General features: G+C 41.6%; 1 protein-coding gene across 1 annotated transcript in view; it reads left to right on the plus strand.

The window, feature by feature from the left end:
• The window catches only part of MYO18B (myosin XVIIIB), a 972,020-nt gene that overhangs the window by 778,731 nt on the left and 172,917 nt on the right, over nt 1-20,372 (plus strand). Inside the window, exons 38-39 of the mRNA XM_073582823.1 lie at nt 11,285-11,422; nt 13,574-13,759. Of these exons, the coding sequence (XP_073438924.1) occupies nt 11,285-11,422; nt 13,574-13,759 (324 nt within the window). The remainder of the gene's footprint in view (nt 1-11,284; nt 11,423-13,573; nt 13,760-20,372) is intronic.

Genomic DNA, 20,372 nt, shown 5'->3' on the forward strand with positions numbered 1-20,372 from the left:
TCAGTGGCTGTGCATCAGTGCACTCCATGTCAGATTCATCTTGGCCTGGGTAATTCACGATTTGACTTGATAACCCAGGCATGGTATGTGAAAACAGCTCCATGGAGTAATCTGTAGTGTGGCCTGCCGCATCTTTCAATTTTGGTTGGGGTGAAGGACACAAGGAAAGGTGTGGTTCATGACCATGAGCCTCTAATGATGACTCAGTGCTTTTATTTTTAAAAACTTCAGAAGAAGAGGCGATAGAGCTGGAGGCTGAGTCAGCATTGTAAGCCAAAACTTGTTCTTGAAGCTCCGGCTTTAAAAGCGGTTTACCTACTCCCAGAAAAGGGAGCCTTCGAGGCCTTGTGGAGCCAGACGATGACGCAGGCTCAACACCTCCTGCATTAGGTGCTATTTTGCTTTTGCCACTACCAGCAGATCCACCACCAACACCATCATTACCAGCTGGCAACCCCCGCCCACTTCCACGGACTCTTCCACCACACTTCCTCATTTTTGGGGAAAATGTACCCAAAAAACCACCAACTATATGGTACTGTAAAACAGGGTACAAGGTGTATATAGTAGTGGGGAGAATTTGAATCTCTCTAGACTTCAGGACACAGTTGGATTCTGTCAGGCCCTGTTTATATTACACCGCAATGTGACAGGCAGATTATGGATGGTGTAAGAAAGGTGTATAGAGGACTGGGGAGAATTTGAATCTCTCTAGACTTCAGGACACAGTTGGATTCTGTCAGGTCCTGTTTATATTACACCGCAATGTGACAGGCAGATTCTGGATGGTGTAAGAAAGGTGTATAGAGGACTGGGGAGAATTTGAATCTCTCTAGACTTCAGGACACAGTTGGATTCTGTCAGGCCCTGTTTATATTACACCGCAATGTGACAGGCAGATTATGGATGGTGTAAGAAAGGTGTATAGAGGACTGGGGAGAATTTGAATCTCTCTAGACTTCAGGACACAGTTGGATTCTGTCAGGCCCTGTGTATATTACACCGCAATGTGACAGGCAGAAATTGCCTAGTGTATGACAAACTACAAGGTGTATATAGAATTGGGCAGAATTGGAATCTCCCTAGAGTATAGGTCTGTAAGAACGGACAAACTCCTCAGCTTTTCCTTACAGAGTCACACACTTAGATAGCTTCAATTTGGCCGTGATAACAGCCGTTACACGGTACTGTGAGAGCAGCGTACACGTACACCGCTGTACGGTGTATGTAAAATTGTCAAGCTCCGTGTTTTTGGATACGTACTGACACACGCTGTCTCTCTCTAGTTTTGAATGTAATCAAACAGCAGATATACTAAACTGTTTGAAAAACGGACAAAACTATAAGGTGTAGGTCTGTAAGAATTGACAATCTCCTCGGCTTTTCCTTACAGAGTCACACACTTAGATAGCTTCAATTTGGCCATGATAACAGCTGTTACACGGTACTGTGTGAGGAGCGTACACCGCTGTACGGTGTGTGAAAAAATGAATGCTCATGACCTCACCAGGACCTAACAATAAAATTTGGATTGCTTTTAAAAAAGCAGTTTGAACACCAGTGTGCACACAGCAATGCAGCTAGCCTTAAAAGGCAGGCTAATCAACACCAGCGCTGCTGCACAAAAGCAAAAATCTTCACCTTTCACTGCACAGTAACTACAGTGAAAAGCGCTATCAGCAGAAGCAGTTTTTTTTTCTATTTGCCTTCCTAACGCTCTCCCTACAGAATCATCATCATCATCAGCAGCTCTCCCTATTCTGAGATCAGCATGAGTAACATGGCGGTCGGCACGCACGCCCTTTTATACCCCCTGTGACGCCCCACAAAGCAAGCCAGTCACTTGCATGCCCTTCTCCAAGATGGTGGTGACCGCTGCCTATGTCATCATGTTGCCCACAGTGTCAGTTCTTCCTGATTGGCTGAAAAAGGGCACTAAAGCATCTTTTTAAACGCGACTTTGGCGCTAAAGTCGCCGACCTCGTGGCCGACCTCACTCTAAGGTCGGGCTTCGTTTCATGAAACCCGACTTTGGCGTAAGTCGGCGACTTTTGAATTTTTTCGACCCATTTCGCTCAACTCTAGTCAGCGATCTTTCACGCAAAGCATTACTGGGACCAGAAGATGCCGGGCGCGTGGTGAGAGGAGGGAAAGAGTCCGGGGGGCCTTCGGAAGGTGAGTATATCACTATTTTTTACTTTAATTCTATTTTTTTTACAGGTTTATAGTACCCAGGGCCTGGAGGAGTGTCTACTCTCTTCTGGATCCTGGGTACCATCCGCACATAGAGTGCTGCGCCGGTCATCTCCCAGCCGCGTCGCCGCTGACTTCCGTTCAGCAGGAAATGACCCGCGGCAACCATAGGGAGATCAGCGGCTAGCGCCACAGATCTCCTGATGGTAGTGGTGGCGTGTGTCTTTCGAATGCCACGCCAATTCGTGACTACTGGGCCTGTCGCTGATTAGTCACGGCCGGCCGGGCGCGAACAATCAGCGACGTAGGATTTCCGTTACAGACAGACAGAATTTGACGATTATATAGTAGATATTATATATGCACATATTGTTTATATACGGGCAGCACGGTGGCTCAGTGGTTAGCGCTGCAGCTTTGCAGCGCTGGGGTCCTGGGATCGAATCCCACCGAGGACAACATCTGTTGTATGTTCTCCCCGTGTTTGCGTGGGTTTCCTCCGGGTACTCCGGTTTCCTCCCACATTCCAAAGACATACTGATAGGGAATTTAGATTGTGAGCCCCATTGGGGACAGTGATGATAATGTGTGCAAACTGTAAAGCGCTGCGGAATATGTTAGCGCTATATAAAAAAATAAAGATTATAGAGATTATGTACAGCACCGTCCCTTATATAGAGCCCTGTTTCCTAATACATACCATCCTGTTTTGTTAGATATATAATGCTATGACTGCTGGTGGAACATGGGAAAGATTCTTTTCTAATGGAGGAACTGATGGACTGGTCTTCTAGTCAGCCATTTTATATCTAGCAAGAGAGGGACTATGTAATAAAGAGGGGACTTTGAGTAGCAAAAATAACAACAATACACTATGTGGTGGACACCGCTGTACATAACAGCAGAGGAAGCTATATAAAAAGGGACAGCACCATACATAACTAGAGAACATGGTACAAAATAAGGGACGGTGTAATATATAATAAGTGAGGAAACTATGTAACTAAGCATGGCACTTTACATAATAAGTGAGTACACTATATACTAAGGGACTGTGCTGTACATAGTAAGTGAGTACACTATATACTAAAGTACTTCCATAATAAGTATACATTCCTGTATCTGTGTGCAGTGTCGGTGTGCTTCACGCATTTACAGACACATTGAGCATCTCCTATTCTGATCCTCAAAATCAGATCAGAACAGAACATTCTCTGACCCTCACGGATCTCATTCTCAGATCTGAGATTTTCACAGATGTGTGAATGGACATATAAAGCTCTACGAGTCTGTGTGTCATCTCATAAAAAAATCTGGAAGCACATGGACATATCACATGAATGTGAGAATGTGGCCTAAGGGATTTTACAGATAGCATTATCATTCCTCGTCACACAATGCAGATACAGAATAATATTTACATCCATGAACTTACTGCTGATGTCTCAACTGATTAGAGCAATTTTCTGCTGTTTCTTCTACATCTGGTCAAACTTTCATGTCGACACCTTGCAGCCACGACTAGCCTTGTCACGATGATCTTCACAGTCTTGAAAATAACAAGGTCACATACATTGTATACACTCATTTGTCTCACCCTGAATACAGATATGAACCCTACCATTAGGGCTCATACACACTGGCGATAAAATCGGACGTTTGCAATCCGATTTAAAATCGGATTGCACTCTGACCAAAGTTAGTCAATGGGTGACATCTCACTTGTGATTTTTTTCCCATCCAAAATCGCACTGAGAAAAAAATCGCAGCATGCAAGTCAATGGGTGCGATTAAAAAAAGGACCAAAAACGGACCATCCGTTTTCCATCCATTTTAAACAGATACATTACCATTCTGTGGCATAGAACACTGTAAATGGTCCTGTAAATGACTGTAGAAAATAGTTGCTGCAAAAAAAACGGAATGCAAACGGATGTAAAACGGATGCAAAACGGATAGAAAACGGATGGAAAGATTAAAAATCGCATAGAAATCGCATGACACTAGCATAGCACTCCTCCCTTTTTTACAGTCCAGAAATCGGACCATTTTTTAATTGCAAATGAGGATGAGCCCTTAGAAATATAAAGTGATAAGCATCACTGTTCCCTCCATTAACTATAATTAGGGATGAGCGAGTAGTGAAATACTCGGACTCGCTGTACTCGTTGTGAGTAGATCCTAATACTCGGGTACTCGTAATGAGTAACGAGTCCAATGTATGTCTATGGGAAATGCGAGTAATGGGCGGAGACTATGTGTGTGGGCGGAGAATGTGTGCGGGGGTCTGTGGGGCTGTGTGTGTGCGGGCTCTGCCGGGCTGATCGGGGGTCTGTGTGGGCTCTGCCAGGGTGATCGGAGGTCCGTGCAGCACAGACCTCTGATCAGCCCGGCAGAGCCCGCACAGACCCCCGCACACACATATGAGGCTGTGCGGCTAGCCAACCACAGTAATGCCACAACAAAGAAGGCGGTGGCTTTACTGTGATTGGCTGACACGTGCTGGGTGGGAGATCTGAATATTGCGAGGCAAGTAGTGAAATTTACTCGCTAGGATTCAAGTACCGCGAGTACCGCATTACTCGCCGAGTACCGAATCCTAATGAGTATACTCTCTCATTCCTAACTATAATCTCTGCCACCCAATAATATAAATTATTCAGTCTGTGACTGTCCCCAATTAACTGTAAGATTATGTGCACACGGAAAATGTGCAAGATTTTACAGTACAAGCGAAGTGAATGAGACCCCGGAGTCTCATGCACACATTGCATATTTTTGCCATGCAGATTTTCAGCAGATTCAAATCTGCATAATGTCAATTCTTGCAGCGTATTTTACCCATGCTAATGAGTGTGGGAAAATACGCAACAAAAGAATATCAAAAATGTTGTGAAAAAATAAATGTATTTTACTCAGCATGCTTCCTGCCAACACATTAGGTCAAGTAGCAGAATTTTCTCCTGCAAATCCTGAACATGTGCATATAGCCTTAGTCCCTGTCCTGTGTCCCTCCATTCATTATAAGTCCTTGATAGCATCATAATGAATTTGGGTGTGGGAGAAGAAGATATCAGGTACTGAGCATCCTCCACCACCTCTCAATTCATTACAAGTCCCTGACAGTGTCTTCTCCCACCTTTCAATTCATTATAATGTGTCCTATGCACCTTACCTCCTCCTCTCCCACTCCACAATAAATTTTAAGTCCCCAATAGCATCACAATGAATTGTGAAATGGGGAAAGACACTATGAGAGGCTAGGCACCTTCCTCCACCACCAAATTTATTTTACTTCCATATCTAACATTCTCCTCCCCTAAGTCCATTATAAGTCCCGCTTCTTTCGATCCCAATTCCCACATCCCTCTTTATCCTCCTCCCCTCCTGCATCCAATCATTATCCTCTACACCATATCCGTCATTGCCCTCTCCACGACCACCATCATTGCCCTCTCCAACAACTCCATCATTGCTCTCTGCACCACCTCCATCATTGCTCTCTGCACCACCTCCATCATTGCTCTCTCCACCACCTCCATCATTGCTCTCCCTTGCCACCTCCATTATTGCCCTCTTCACCTCCGCAATTATTGCTCTCCTCCATCATCCCATGATTACCCTCTCCACCACCTCTGTCATTGCCCTCTACACCACATTCATCATTGCCTTCTCCACCTCCAGAAACATTGTTCTCCCCCACCACCCCCATCATTGCCCTCCTCCACATCCCCATCATTGCCTTCTCCACCACCCTCATCATGGCCCTCTCCACCACCTCCATCATTGCCCACCTATCATGGACCTTTCCACCACCCTCATCATGGCTCTCTCCACCACCTCCATCACTGCCCTCTCCATTAACTTTATCATTGCTTTCCTCCACCACCCTTATCATTGCCCTCTCCACCACCTCTATCATTGCTCTCCTCCACTACCTCCATCATTGCCTTCTCCACCAACTCCCTCATTGCTCTCCTTCACCACTCCATCATTGCCCTTTCCAACATCCCCATCATTGCCCTCCTCCGCTACTCCCATCATGGACCTCTCCACCACCTCCATCATTGTCCTTTCCTCCACTTCAATCATTTCTATCCACCACCCCATCATTGTCCTCTCCATTACTCTCATGATTGCCCTCTCCACCACCTCCATCATTGCCCTCCCTACCCTTGCAATCAATATTCTCCTTCACCACCCCCATCATTGCCCTCCTCCACCACCCTCATCATGGACCTCTCCTCCACCCCCATCATTCCCCTTTCCATTACCTCAATTATTGCTCTCCACCACCCCATCATTGTCCTCTCCACCACTCCCATCATTGACCTCTCCACCACCTCCATCATTGCTCTCCACCTTCGCAATCATTGCTTTCCACCACCCCCATCATTGCCATCTCCACCACACCTATCATTGTCCTCTCCATCACCCTCACCTTTGCCCTCTCCACCACCCCATCATTGTCCTCTCCACCACCTCAATCATTGCCCTCTACACCACTCCATCATTGCCCTCTTTACGACCTCTGTCATTGCCCTCTCAACCACCTACATCATTGCCCTCTCCACCTCCGCAATCATTGTTCTTCCCACAACACCCATTATTGCCCTCTTCACCACCTCAATCATTGCCTTCTCCACCACCTCCACCATCAATGTTCTGTCCCACCACGCCAATCATTGCTCTCCTGAAATTTATTGTTAAAAAGCACACACCACCACTCACTTTTCCACCCGTTTCCCCACAGCACCATCGTTGCCGGCAATTTTCTCTCTGACACAGACGCGCGCTGAATGCTGACATCATCCAGCCACACATCTGTGTCAGACAGAAAGCATCAGGCAGGAAGCAGAGGACGGATCCCTGCAGAGCTGCTGCCATTTTTTCATGTCGGCAGCAGAGCTGCAGGGATTGCTCCCTGCCCACCGCACATAAGGGTAATCTGGCCAAGGACCCCCCGGATTCTCGGGCCAGATAAACAGGTCAGATTCCCCTCATTATTAGCTGCCCTGCAGGGGCCCCCCAAGCTGCAGAGGCAGGTGCTGCATTGGTGGTATGTCCGACCCTGCTGGTAAGTTATGCTCAGTACATCTTTTATTTCCAGGCATTGTCATAGAGAATTTCAGCTGATTATTGGATGTGTCGGATTTCGGATCCCCACCAATATCCTATGGAGAGTTCATTAATGTCGGTCTTAGACAACCCGTTTAAAGAACATTGCATCCAAAACATTAAAATGTCCTTGCAACACCAAATCAGAAGTGAAAACATTGTCAGAAAATAATTCATTTTATCAACTTTAATTAAATGATCATTCCTACAATTGAATAATTTTTCACAAAGCACAGTAAATGATTATTTATTGTTAATATACAGACTATGTCCAGCACAAAGCTTCTTTTTTGTACCTTTTGTGTCTATTTTAATCTCTTATCTACCCTGTATGTGTATCCAGCTTCCAATAGCATAGCTGAATAGACAGGCCTTTTCTTTATTGCTTAACTGAGTTGTGTTTGTTGATGAGAGATAAGTGACATGAAATTGCAAGTATGGCTCTGTTTATGCATATGGCAAAGGATTATCTTCTGTCATGTGCATCAACAGAGCAGCTTTTGCAGTATGTCACATCTTTTAGTCCTCTCTACCTATCGCCCCATCCTGCAATATAACTCTCTTTTCAAGCTATCTATTCAAAGCCCCATTTGCAGAATATCCTTTCAGGTCCTTGTGAACAGGCCCGTCTTACTATATATCTCTTCTTTCAGCCCCTCTATGCACAGCAGTATCCTGCAGTATATCACTCCTCTAAGCCTCTCTATACACTGCCCGATCCTGCAATACATCACTCCTTTTAGTTACCATCACACAGTCACACTGATGATTCCTGGTCTCTGCACTGTAATGAAAGAGGCTCCACATCTTTCCAACATCATCCCTCCCAGGAGCAGCTCCATTTTAGACAGGACACAGGAAACCATTTGAGCGAGATTGTACTGTTTAAAATCAACCAGGAGCACTGGAACTTCAAGATGGTTTCAAGGGCAACTGGAAGATTGATAGAGCCTGGTAGGGCATCCTTTGGAAGAAGAGGAGGGGGGAATATATGCAATTCTGGGCAGATTTAAAAATGAATTTCCGTATATTGACACAATTGAAAAAATATACTGTATGTGTACATGATTATAAGACCACATTGTGACTTGAGGAATAATGCTTTAAAAGATATTGGAATTTTTAGTTTTATTTAGGTGGCCATTTTTACTAAAGTTAAATTGAAAGGTCAGCCACTTTGGTTATTTACCATGCGTGAATAAGAAAGTGTAACTCAACATGCAACAGATTTTTCAGCTTCAAATCTGCAATAGATTTACCTCTGCAGATCAACAGAAAAAGCATACCAGCATACCACTCTTCTATTCTTTACAAACGAACCGTAACTGATTTGTGACATCCATTTATATTGAATAGAGGGTCTTTTAGCGACTACCTGTTTTTTCTCTTTTGACAGTATGCCTTATTGCTCTACTATCTGTCCTTTTATTTCTGATTCTGTATGTTACTGTGATCCATTCTACTGAAAAAAATGGGAGATGGGGCACTACATTCTTGAATTCATGAGCCCTATGTATTCTGTTTATACTTCTGATGCCTAGTGTGCACTTCCTATGGGATTGGTAAATCCCCAAGGATATGACAAGCAGATTAACAATTGTTTGCTTTGTTGAAATACATTTTTTACAGTGGTAGATGCCGTGCAAGTCATTTTAATAAAACTAGGATTTTTTGTTACTATTTTTTTCTTTCTCTAGCTTTGACGATAATGCTAGCATCAAGTCAGCGTGATCTATTCGTCTGTAAATACTGTAACATAAGAAAATGTACTTAGAAAGAAAAGGTACTAAAATTAGAATAAACACGTAACACTTAGGAATTTATAGTCACACTGTGTCTTTTAGTTGATAAAAGAACATCAATAGGAAGCTTACCTACCAATAAGGGAATGGTAATTGTAATTGCAGAGTTTTTGTTCCGTTACTGCCACTCAAGTGATTACCGCTGCTTGCAGGAGTTATTTCCATGTAATCAATGTAACCTGTAATTTTAATCACCGGTCACTAGAATAACAGGTGGGTTGTTAAAAGGAAATTTAATTTATCGTTCCCCAATTTTATATTCACTTTGTTGTTAAGGATTAATTCCCTTGTTTTTATAGCTGTCTACAGATCTTCTTTCATTTGGTATTATGCTGCATCCTGGCACGCGCCAAAATGTCTGGGTTACTTTATTGTTCAGGCTAAAATCTGGCATCATTGTGGCTTTACTTCTTTATATCATTGTGGTGTACTTGTAAGAAATGGAAAGTAAAAACTATTTTATTTTGCAATAAACAGATGTATAATATGAACTACTTGTTCCCTCACACGTAATCTGGTCAGTGTCCATCTTTCTTGTGCCTTCTATGATACTGGTGGATTTTTTTACATGGCAGTTGGGTCTGTGGGCCTTATACATTTAAAAATGAGTTATATAGATACAATTGAAAAAATGAAAAAAACAAGACGTGAATATAATTGAATAAAGGCAGCAGGAACCAGTATTCTCCCCCATACTGTGTAACATCCGCCTCAGAGAAACCACCAAGTTCCATTACTAAGGGGTGGCAAAAAATGTTGCCCTCTGCAAGACAGTTCACACTATCGCCTCATGGCAGAAGCACCCCTGCCTGTATGGCACCAGGGCACAAGTGTGACTGCAGAATCTGCACCTTCTAAAAGCTAACTACCTATCAATAAATTTTACTACAACCCAAACAAATGGCGATTTAAAATACTTTATTTTCATGCTGCAGAACAATTCTGTGTGGCTTTAAGAGTATGTTGTGGATTTTCAAACTTAATAAATCTACATGCAAATTTCAACTTGAAAAACAAATTAGATATGCACATTCTGAAGATCAATTAGGTCCCACAAGTGAGACCCTCATGAACAATTTTTAGTACTTGCCTTGCCTGGACTCATCAGATTTTCACTGCTTAAAAACATTAGTATAGCCCCATTTAGATTGATGCTTTTAAAGGCTAACTATCAGAGGGATGAACCCCTTTATGGTGTCTGCTGGACACGTAGTGGATGGGAGATAAGTATTACATAGGTGCATGTCTTCTGTGATATAAATCTGAAGTAATAGTAATGCTTTAGTACACATAGTGCAAAGAGAGGTTAATCGACCATGTAAGGGCCAGATCTTATGTGGTAGCACATACTGTATATAGAAGACTATGTGGTGGCTTATACTGTATATAAAGGGTTGTGTGTGATACAGGTAATATTAATATAAAATAATTTGAATTAATATGTTGATATTGATATTGAGCAGAATTTATTTGAGTCTATTGGTTTGGCCTTCCACAAGAGTCACAGTCTCTCATGTGACCCCTAATGAAAATTAATTGCTCATCCCTGCTCTTGAGTATTTAGTGTTTTTTAGTGCAATATCCATTCATATGGGTGACACTTTCTTCTTCTTAGATACATTGCATTGTATTAGAGATGAGCAGTCTGATTTGTATTGCCCTGAGATGGCTTCCGGTCCAGTCCTCAGTCAATTAGTCTTTACTTTTGTGTCCGGCATCCTCATACCAGCATCCTGGATGCTTCTGATGCTTACTAAATCCTGCAATTTCATAGCATTGCTGTGGGACGCACATCATGACATCCCATGAAGCCTAGTGATTAGGCCTTACTCAACATCACTGTAATGCAAAGTCTAATAATTGCCAGAGGCACCCAGGATGCCAGCCCAAGGATTCCAGGTTTAGAATAGAAAACTAGCTTACAAGGAGAACCGGACTGGATGTTGGATCAAGACATTGCTTATCGAATTGTTTATCTCTATACTATTTATACTGTATGTTAGTTTTTCTGGTTCTGTAAGGAAGCATGTATAAAGCCATTACACAATGTGATATTGTAGGAGAAACCTAACACTGTGTGGATAATTTAGTAACATTATCATCAAATAAGTTCTTACTTATTCATTTATTATTAATACATTAATATTAATGTATTTTGGGGGTTTATACAGCTGCAAGTGGCTCAGAGCCGCATTGAATATTTGGAGCAATCTATGGTGGAGCGGTCAATAGTGAGTCGGCAAGAAGCAGTGATCTGTGATATGGAAAACAAGCTTGAGTTTCAGAGAGCTCAGATTAAAAGGTTCGAGGTAAGTAATATTTTCAGTGTATTGGTCTTGTCCCAAACCTTTTACGGTTCACTGCATATGAGAACTATGTGCATTTGCTGTATTTTCCTTACAGTTATAATTGACATGTGTTAACCAATTCACTTCCATAGTTAGAGACTGATAATGTTCATGTTCGTTGCTGAACTGTACATACATTATGTCTATGGGGATTGAATAAGTCCTTACAAGTAAATAGCCCGTCCCATGATAATGACTGCAAAACAAAAGAAAATGCTTCCACTTAGCAGCAGAGATCTTGTCCCAGGACAATGACTCCAAATATATATATAATACCTATGCTCATGAGAAATGAGTTAGTGGGATTAGGAATAATAATTGAAATGCAAAGGCATCAGTTATTTTTAATACACCAAGTACACAGGACAAACCAATGTGGAGGTCTCTCTCGGTGTTGCCTCACTGGCGAGAGACTGGTTGGACAAGCAGGGGCAGCTGAGCTAAATATGTGGGTTGTTGTAGTGTGAGTTTCTGTATACCACACTGCTGAATGCATGACAACCACATGGTGGCAATACTTTGGTTATTATCCGATTGCAGGACATGTTAAGGCATATATTATATATCTTCCGCCCTATGTAGGGTTGGAACACTTTGCAATTTCCCTAGCTTTTAAAGAAATGCTAAAATGCTTATAACATCGTGTATAGTGGTGGTAATTGTGATAGGTAGTTTTTTCAGTATTAGATTTTTTTAGTTCCAGAATGGCAATGGGTGCTATGTGTGTAGGGAGGTGGGGGTCTGTATTGTAGAGCTAGAGCATGGTGACAGCCCTGTGACCCACTGGAAGAATGCAGAAGTATGAGGATGCTGCACTCTCGTATTTCATTCAGTGGCGTAACAGGAGCAAACATAAGATGTGTTAAGCACCATCACTAGTTGGCGAATGCACTTGTGGCTGGGACAAAAACAGGAGGGTCTTGAACAATGTTTTAAGAGAGAGATGACATACTATAGGAGCAACTACAGAGGGACCTAATATTACCTACAAAGAGAGAGATGGACAAAATTTTACTCCCTTATTGATTATGTAGATCAGTCTAGAACAGGGTGGTCAAACATCCAGAAATTCCAGGAAAGTCTGTAAAAATATGGCACTTTTTTGCCTTGTCTGTAAGAAAAATGTAAGTCGTCTGTATTTTGAAGATGAAAGCATCTATACAGATTATTTTGATTATAATTATCTTCATTTTATTGTTTACAGTGAGTGCAATGTGTCACTTATAGTCATTTATTATGGTTTTCTAATGTGTCCGTAAAAAAATTGTCTCTCCATGATTCTTTTGATGCTTTGATAAGCTGTCCAGAAAAAATAAAAAGTAAAGTTGTCAACCCTGTTCTAGAACTAGGCCACAGCTAATAGCAGAATAGGCTCTTCCTTGTATCTATATGGACCTACAAAACTAAGATGCACATGTTCAAGGTGACCAACTGATGTAAACAGTTCTGAGGGATTAGAGACAAAAGGGAAATTGTTCTTTGAAGGAAGCATGGGAAGAGACACCTAACCCAGTTGGAAGTATGCAAGCTATAGCTATCTGTGCTAGTCTGTGACAACTACATAAATGCATATTTAGAATAAAAACCAAGGAAGGAAAAAAGTTTTCAAATTTAGAAAAAATGGCCTACGACATATTTTTCAAATATTGCAAGACATGTCATTGATTGGGTCTTTTAAAAAATTAACCAATAGTTGGGGGGTAGCAGTAATATTCTGCACTGCTGTCAATGGTACAATCCATCATTTCGTTCTCTGGATTTGTTTGAATCTAGCACCGCAGCGCAGACTACTACTCCTATCCTCCAACAATTGTTCCATACGGGGGGATCTCCCAACCTGAGAGTACTGCAGCAGCAGTCATATTTTGATTCCTCAATTGTTGGTTCTAAGAACCCCAAAAGGTGAGCAAATTCCCTTATTTCTCACATATACTTAATTCTCACTGGATAAGATCCTATTGCATATGATGTCTCCACTTCCTTTGTAAAAAATGAACCCATGGCACACAAAAGAACATGTCCTACAAGTCGGAGATGCCGCCATGTTTGCAATGGTTAGACATATAACATGTATGATATATGATGACTGTGTTTTATTTTTTCTGGGTCCAGATGTTGATCCTCCGTTTAAGAGACAGTGTAATAAAGATGGGTGAAGAATTGGAGAAGGCGGCAGACTGTGAAGCACGAGAAAAGGAAAACGCAAAGTATTATCAGGTCCGCATGGAAGAAATGAAAGCTGAGATGAATGAGCTGATACAGAGAGAGATGGAAGCATGTCGGAGACGTGTGGAGCTGGTGAGTGCAATGCTTTTTACCATTCAAATTATGTTAACAACCTTATTGGGTTATCTGGTTTGGAAATCCTCGTTAATAGAATTTTGGGCAAATACATGTAGCAAAAGTGACTTCAAAAAGCATATCTCTCTCTGGAAGATAGCCTATGTTGTCATTTATGCAGCATACACTTTTTATAATTATACATGCACTTATAACATGGACAAAGCACAGATGCAAATCCGCTTATTTCTAATGCAGTGTTTGTCAGCCAGTACCAAGAAGTCCTGAAGTCCAATTTTGTACAATGTTATAATGCCCTCCTTTACTTCATTTCCATTACTGTGCTGCTTTTGCCAGTCTTCATGGTAGTATGGTATTCTAGCTATTCATACCGTTCTGCACTACAATGAATTATGGGAGGTCAATAAAAATTGGGGTGATAACATAAGTATTGTTTGCGCAGTAATTGTATTAGTACCTTAAAGGGGTTGCCCAATGAAAAAAAGGCCAAAGTCATTGAATGTTTTACAATACAGTAACAAATAAGCTACAGTGGCATGTAAAGGTTTGGGCACCCCTGTTCAGAAATACTTTTATGAACAGTTTAGCAAGTTGAAGATTAAATGATCTCTAAAAGGCCTAAAGTTAAAGATGACAAATTTCCTTTGTTTTTAAGGCAAAAAACAAACATTTTTTTCATCTTAAAAATTGCAAAAAGGAAAACGGGTTGATGCAAAACTTTGGGCACCCTTGGAGATTTGTTTGCTCAGATAACTTTGTCCAAGGTTTCATACCTTAATTAACCTGTTAGGGTTATGGATTGTTCACCATCTTGTTTAGAAAGTCCAGATGATGCAAATTTCCCAGCTTTATAAAAAAAACAACCTCCTCTAGCGTTGTGCCAAAAAGCAGCAGCCATGGGTTCTTCTAAGCAGCTGCATAGCACTCTGAAAATGAAAATTCTGGAAGCCTACAAAGCAGGAGAAGGCTATAAGAAGATAGCAAAGCATTTTCAAGTTTCCCTTTCCTCAATTTGAAATGTAATTAAGAAAGTGCAGTTAACACATACAGTGGAGGTCAAGATAAGGTCTGGAAGACCAAGCAAAATTCCAGTGAGAGCTGCTCGTAGGATTGCTTGAGAGACAAATCAGAACCCCTGCTTACTGCAAAAGACCTTCAGAAAGATTTAACAGACTATGGAGTTGTGGTAATTGTTCTACTGTTCAGAGACACCTGCCCAAATATGGCCTTCATAAAAGAGTTGTCAGAAGAAAACCTATTCTGTGTCCTCACCATAAAATTCAGTGTTAGAAGCATGCAAAAGAACATCTAAACAAACCTGATGCATTTAGGAAACAAGAACTCTTTGGCCACAATGATCAAAGGTATGTGTGGAGAAAAAAGGTCACATAATTTCAGGAAATGAACATCTTGCCAACCATTAAGCATGGGGGTGGATCAATCATGCTTTGAGGTTGTGTTGCAGCCAAGAACGGGGAACATTTCACAGGTAGAGGGAAGAATGGATTCAATAAAATTTCAACAAATTCTTGATGCAAGCATAACACCATCTGTAAAAAAAAAATGCTAAATTGTTCACAATAACAGTCATTTTGACCAGGGGTGCCCAAACTTTTACATGCCACATGCTGCAGATTTGAAACACATCAGAATACGATGAGCAAATAAAAGCACAGTGGCCATGAGATTTCTATAAATCCCATCCACTTTGCTGGAACTGTAAGTTGCTGCATTTTTTATGCAGCAAAAATACCCACCTTCAAAAACTCACCCAAAAAACTCATAGTGCTCACACAGCATTAAAAAGTAAAACAGATGAGCACCTTTGGACAGAATAAAGCAAGTGTGAACAGGTGCAAGCTGCTATGACTGCATATTATACAAGCAAGAGAACAGCAGAACTCAGATGTATGCAATCTTTGAATAAATGGGATTTGGAATGCATTACTACTGTTATATAGAATATTCTTAGAAAAGCGAAGTTACTTAGTTCACAGGTTTTTTTTTAAATATACTGTATAGATAGCATGTAAAGAAAAAATAACTATTTTGTATTGAAATAAATAGCATACCTAATGGCAATAGAGCAGCTAGCTGTTCTGGTGATTAGCGTTATTAGAGTACAGCTGTATTGGATAGTGCAGAAAACTGCAGGTCATTTTGTACAGAAATAAATATATTAGCTTGTATCCCTGTGGATCAGAATCTAATAGAATCTAATTTTAGAAGGCTGGGAAACTGTGCACCATTCAGCATTTGTAGTGTTAAATGTCAGCGTGATTGCATCAAAGTTGCTGTTTGCATTTCCTCCAGTGAGAGCTGTGACCTTAACTCAAACTGACTACGTTTTATTACCTCGATTTGGAACACTATTCCTTGTAATAACTGATTGCTGTCAGACCAGCGTATTAAACACTGGATGCCGGTATTAGCTCGTAAACCAAATCTCCTGGGTTAGCACACATTTTAGAAAGTGGAAATTGTTCTTATTCGGTCCGTCAGATGTCAATGGTTGCACAATGGCGGGGAGGGGTGGGGGCTCGAGCTGTGGGGTTTTTGCATTAATATGGTTGATAGATGGTACGCTATGCTCCACATTACATTTGTCAGCGGAAATATTATGCAGCATGCAGGTACATCTTTTGATGTGACATGTAAGGAGAGAATATTTATTTCCTTGTGGGTGTTTTTATTTCCATTGTTCAGGGAAATTGCCTTCTCAAACTGCTTAATTTGCGTCCTATGAAGCGATAAACTAAGGCAGTCAAATACATTTTTCACTGCTGCAAAGAAGTACGACAGCCATTTATTTTGTGATATGGAGGCACAATGTATCGGGAATTTAGCTGAATGGCGACCAAGTGACAACTGTCATTTTGCATTTACAAAAGACACACCGAAGCAAAATGTGAATTCTTGGAATGTACAATTCCCATTTTATAGCTGTGACACCGCATAAGAAAGGGCATCTTGTTTTCTGACTTTTATATTCTCAGCGTGACCAAATACTGTGCTTATACCCAATGGTAACATGGAGTGCCTGATTCACAAAACTCATTTTCAAATTCCCTATTCGAATAATATACGTTAGCAATGGAGTTCTTTTCTTGTAACCGTAATAAAATACCTGAAGCAGAGAGTTACTAAAGAAGAACATTTATTTCACTGGAAGATCAGAAAAATCCATTTATTCTGCAGGTATTCCATTGATTTCAATAGGCATGGTGCAATGCCTAGTTTAACCTGTAGTGGCACTGTAGGAAGTTGAAGAAATTACTGCTAGGTTCCTATATAGATTATAGCAACAACTTCCAATAGGACACCATGTAATGAACTTTTGCTTAAAGGGAACCTGTCAAGTGATCCATGTTGCCCAAACTACCAGTGCTTTTTTTAAAAAAATATTTAGTTAAAAGATCTGTTCATGGACCATGTCCAGAGAGGAGACTGGTCCAGCACTGCCCCTGAATGACTTCTCCCAGCACCACTCCAGGTGATCGACAGGTCGCGTTGTGGGAACAACCTGTTAATCACCTCTAACAGCTTTGGGAGCAGCCATCCAGGGGGGAAACAGACTAATATCCTTTCTGGTTCTGGTTTCTGGCTGGAGGGCTTCAGAGTAAAATATATCCGGCTGCAATGGTGCTGTCTGGCTCAGATTCATGCTGCCCTTGGTTGAGACAGCATAAATTCCACGACAGGTTCCCTTTAAGGAGAATGAGCAGTGGGTAAGGTTTCTGTTCATGTTGCCTCCCATCCCAGTCAATTGCCTTCTGGGATGCATGAATTGAAGATGAGTTTGCCATGGTCCAATTTACTTTAACCATAGCCAAAGTAAACTCTTCACAACAAGTATATAATTATTCAGTCCCATATTTAAAATTACTTTTGCATTTCAACATTTTTAGATTTATGCATTTTATTGTTTTACATTTTAGCAAAGTGCAATACATCACAGTTTATTAATAGAAAACATTTCCATACAATCTCTGCAAATAGTCTGTAGGTGACTGAACATGTGGACTCTTGACATGAAGACATACAGTTGTGGGAGGTGTAGAGCTCTCCGAGGTGCCATATTTTTCCTGCAGTTTATTTATAGGCTGCCTCTTGGATATTCTGTGCAGCTCATAATTTTGTCCTGTACTGCTTGTTTTATCTCCTCTCAGTTGGAGACTGAGGCAACCGATCAACTTGAGAATTGGCCCTGAAGCACACAAACAAGTTATGTTTCACAGTCCACTAGTTTTTGCTGCAGCTCATGTCCTATAGTCCGCTAATGTATTCCAAATATTTTATTTGACCCCTTGAGCAATTATATTAGCTGTCTTTGAGGTGCTATATTTTTGACTTCCTACTAAATCATATGACTAAGCTCATTTCATTCCAGAAATGCCATTACCATTTTTCTTTAACTTTGCCGAATACCATCCAAAGGCTTCTCAGAAACCTCGGTTGTTTGGTGACAAAACTCTGTAATTTTTTTTATATATAAACACATTCAACAGAACTCTGAAATAATAAACACATGAATTCTACTATTACTACATAAGAGCAAAAATGAGTGCTACTTGCTCTACAGTGTGTAATATAAGATCTCCTGGTCATTGGTATATGGGTTTTACACACTTTATGGACCAAGTACCTACATAAAATGTGCACAAGTACCTCATTTTTTTTTTACATGTGTAGCAATAGTGTTAGTCATTAATTGCAGATTGCTATTGCATTGTGTTTGTATATACATATTGGTATTTGGACGTGTATATTAAATTAAAGGAGTGGTATGGCACCTAAATCATAAACATCCTTACTAAACATCTATGCTTACTACCTAACCACTTTTGAAATTATCTTTATTATAAAATACCCTAAACTTATCCCTAATGTTTAGCTAATCCCTTAATGTTATTTTTTTTTTGACTAGTGCTAGGCAAACCCGTGGATATTCGACTCCGGTGTGTTCTAAAAAAACTTTGGTTCAGGTACCAGAATGGTACCCGAACTCGGGTCCCATTCCGATGAATTGGGAGCCTGAACATCTGTTGTTTGCCATGCTGTCATCTGCATAACAGCGCAGCAAACACAGGCTTTGATCAGCAGTAAGTTTTGCCTACACTGGTTATCAAAAATAGAAAAGACCCCCACATCATTTTTTTATTTATTTACCGTATATACTCATGTAAAAGCTGAGATTTTCCGTGCATTTTTTGTGCTGAAAATGCCCCCCTTGACTTATACACGAGTCATTGTCCAGAAAGCCAGCGGGGGAGGGGAGCAGCAGAGCATCAGCAGGAGCCGGCGACTGTGACATCATGTTCACCCTCCTCACGCCATCTCTGAATGTCCCTGTATCTCAGTTGTCCCCGTGCGGCAGCTCTTCCTGTGCTCAGCGGTCATGTGATATGCAAACCAAGAGTAGGGGCACCACCATCAATAATAACAAAGTGGGATCCAACCCAGCCCATTCAGAAGAACTGTGTAAAGTATAACAAAGAGGCAGGGATGGGCTATAAACGGGGGATCACCACAGACAAATGGTTAGCGGGGTCCCTGACGAAGCCACTGCGGGTGGCGACACGCGTCGGGTATTTTCTCTCCCTGAGGTCGCTCCACAGGGACTCTGCACTCTAGTGCTATTCTTCATACCATCACTTATGGGATATTGACTCCGTCCATCAGTGTTCATGTGCTTTTGTTGTCTCTATTTTGAGCTTGAGGATGCACTCATTTGATGACGGCCATGTGCATGTTTTATTTCCTTGATGGGCACTGTGGGCGATGGTGATAAAGTGTGTTTTCTCTATAGAACCTATTCAGGGGGTAGAACATCATTTGAATCTCTTTAGGCATTTAAATTGAGGGGCATTATAGCATGCTCATTTATATCATTCCATTTCTCACACTTAGTCACCAGTTGGTATGCTGTTTATATAGGCAGGTCTCCTGTGGAGTATACCTACAGGGTGTAGGCTCTATTGTGAGCCAGTTATGCGATTGTCAAGTCACATGTGTGACTTTTTAATGTTTTTAACTTGTGTGTGGTCTATACATGTCCAATAAAAATTGTCTATCTAAACGCTAACCATTTGTCTGTGGCGATCCCCCGTTTATAGCCCATCCCTGCCTCTTTGTTATACTTTACACAGCGGTCATGTGATACCGCTCATTAAGGTAATGAATATGCACAAGTCTCCACTACCAGGCATGGAGCGCATATTCATTACCTTAATGAGCGGTACCATGTGACCGCTGAGCACAGAAAGAGCTGCCACTGGGACAACAGAGATGTAGGGATGTGCAGCGATGGCGCATAGAGGACGGGGGAGGATGGGGAAGCATGGGGGAGCCAAGCCGAGCCATTTATACGAGGATGGGATGGGGGAGCCGAGACATGCATACAAGATGGGATGGGGGGAAAGCCATGCATATGAGGGGACCGGGGAAGCCATGCATATAACAGGGGGAGCCACACAGAGCAGGACAGGATGGGGGGAGCCACACATACCAGGATAAATCGGGGGAGCCTCATACCAGGACAGGATGGGGGGAGCAACACATAGCAGGACAGGGATGAGGGGACAATGCATACCTGGCTTACACTCAAGTC

This window comes from Dendrobates tinctorius, unplaced genomic scaffold, assembly GCF_039654945.1.
Source record: "Dendrobates tinctorius isolate UK_male_01 unplaced genomic scaffold, ASM3965494v1 ptg000073l, whole genome shotgun sequence".
NCBI classification, from domain to species: Eukaryota; Metazoa; Chordata; class Amphibia; order Anura; family Dendrobatidae; genus Dendrobates; species Dendrobates tinctorius.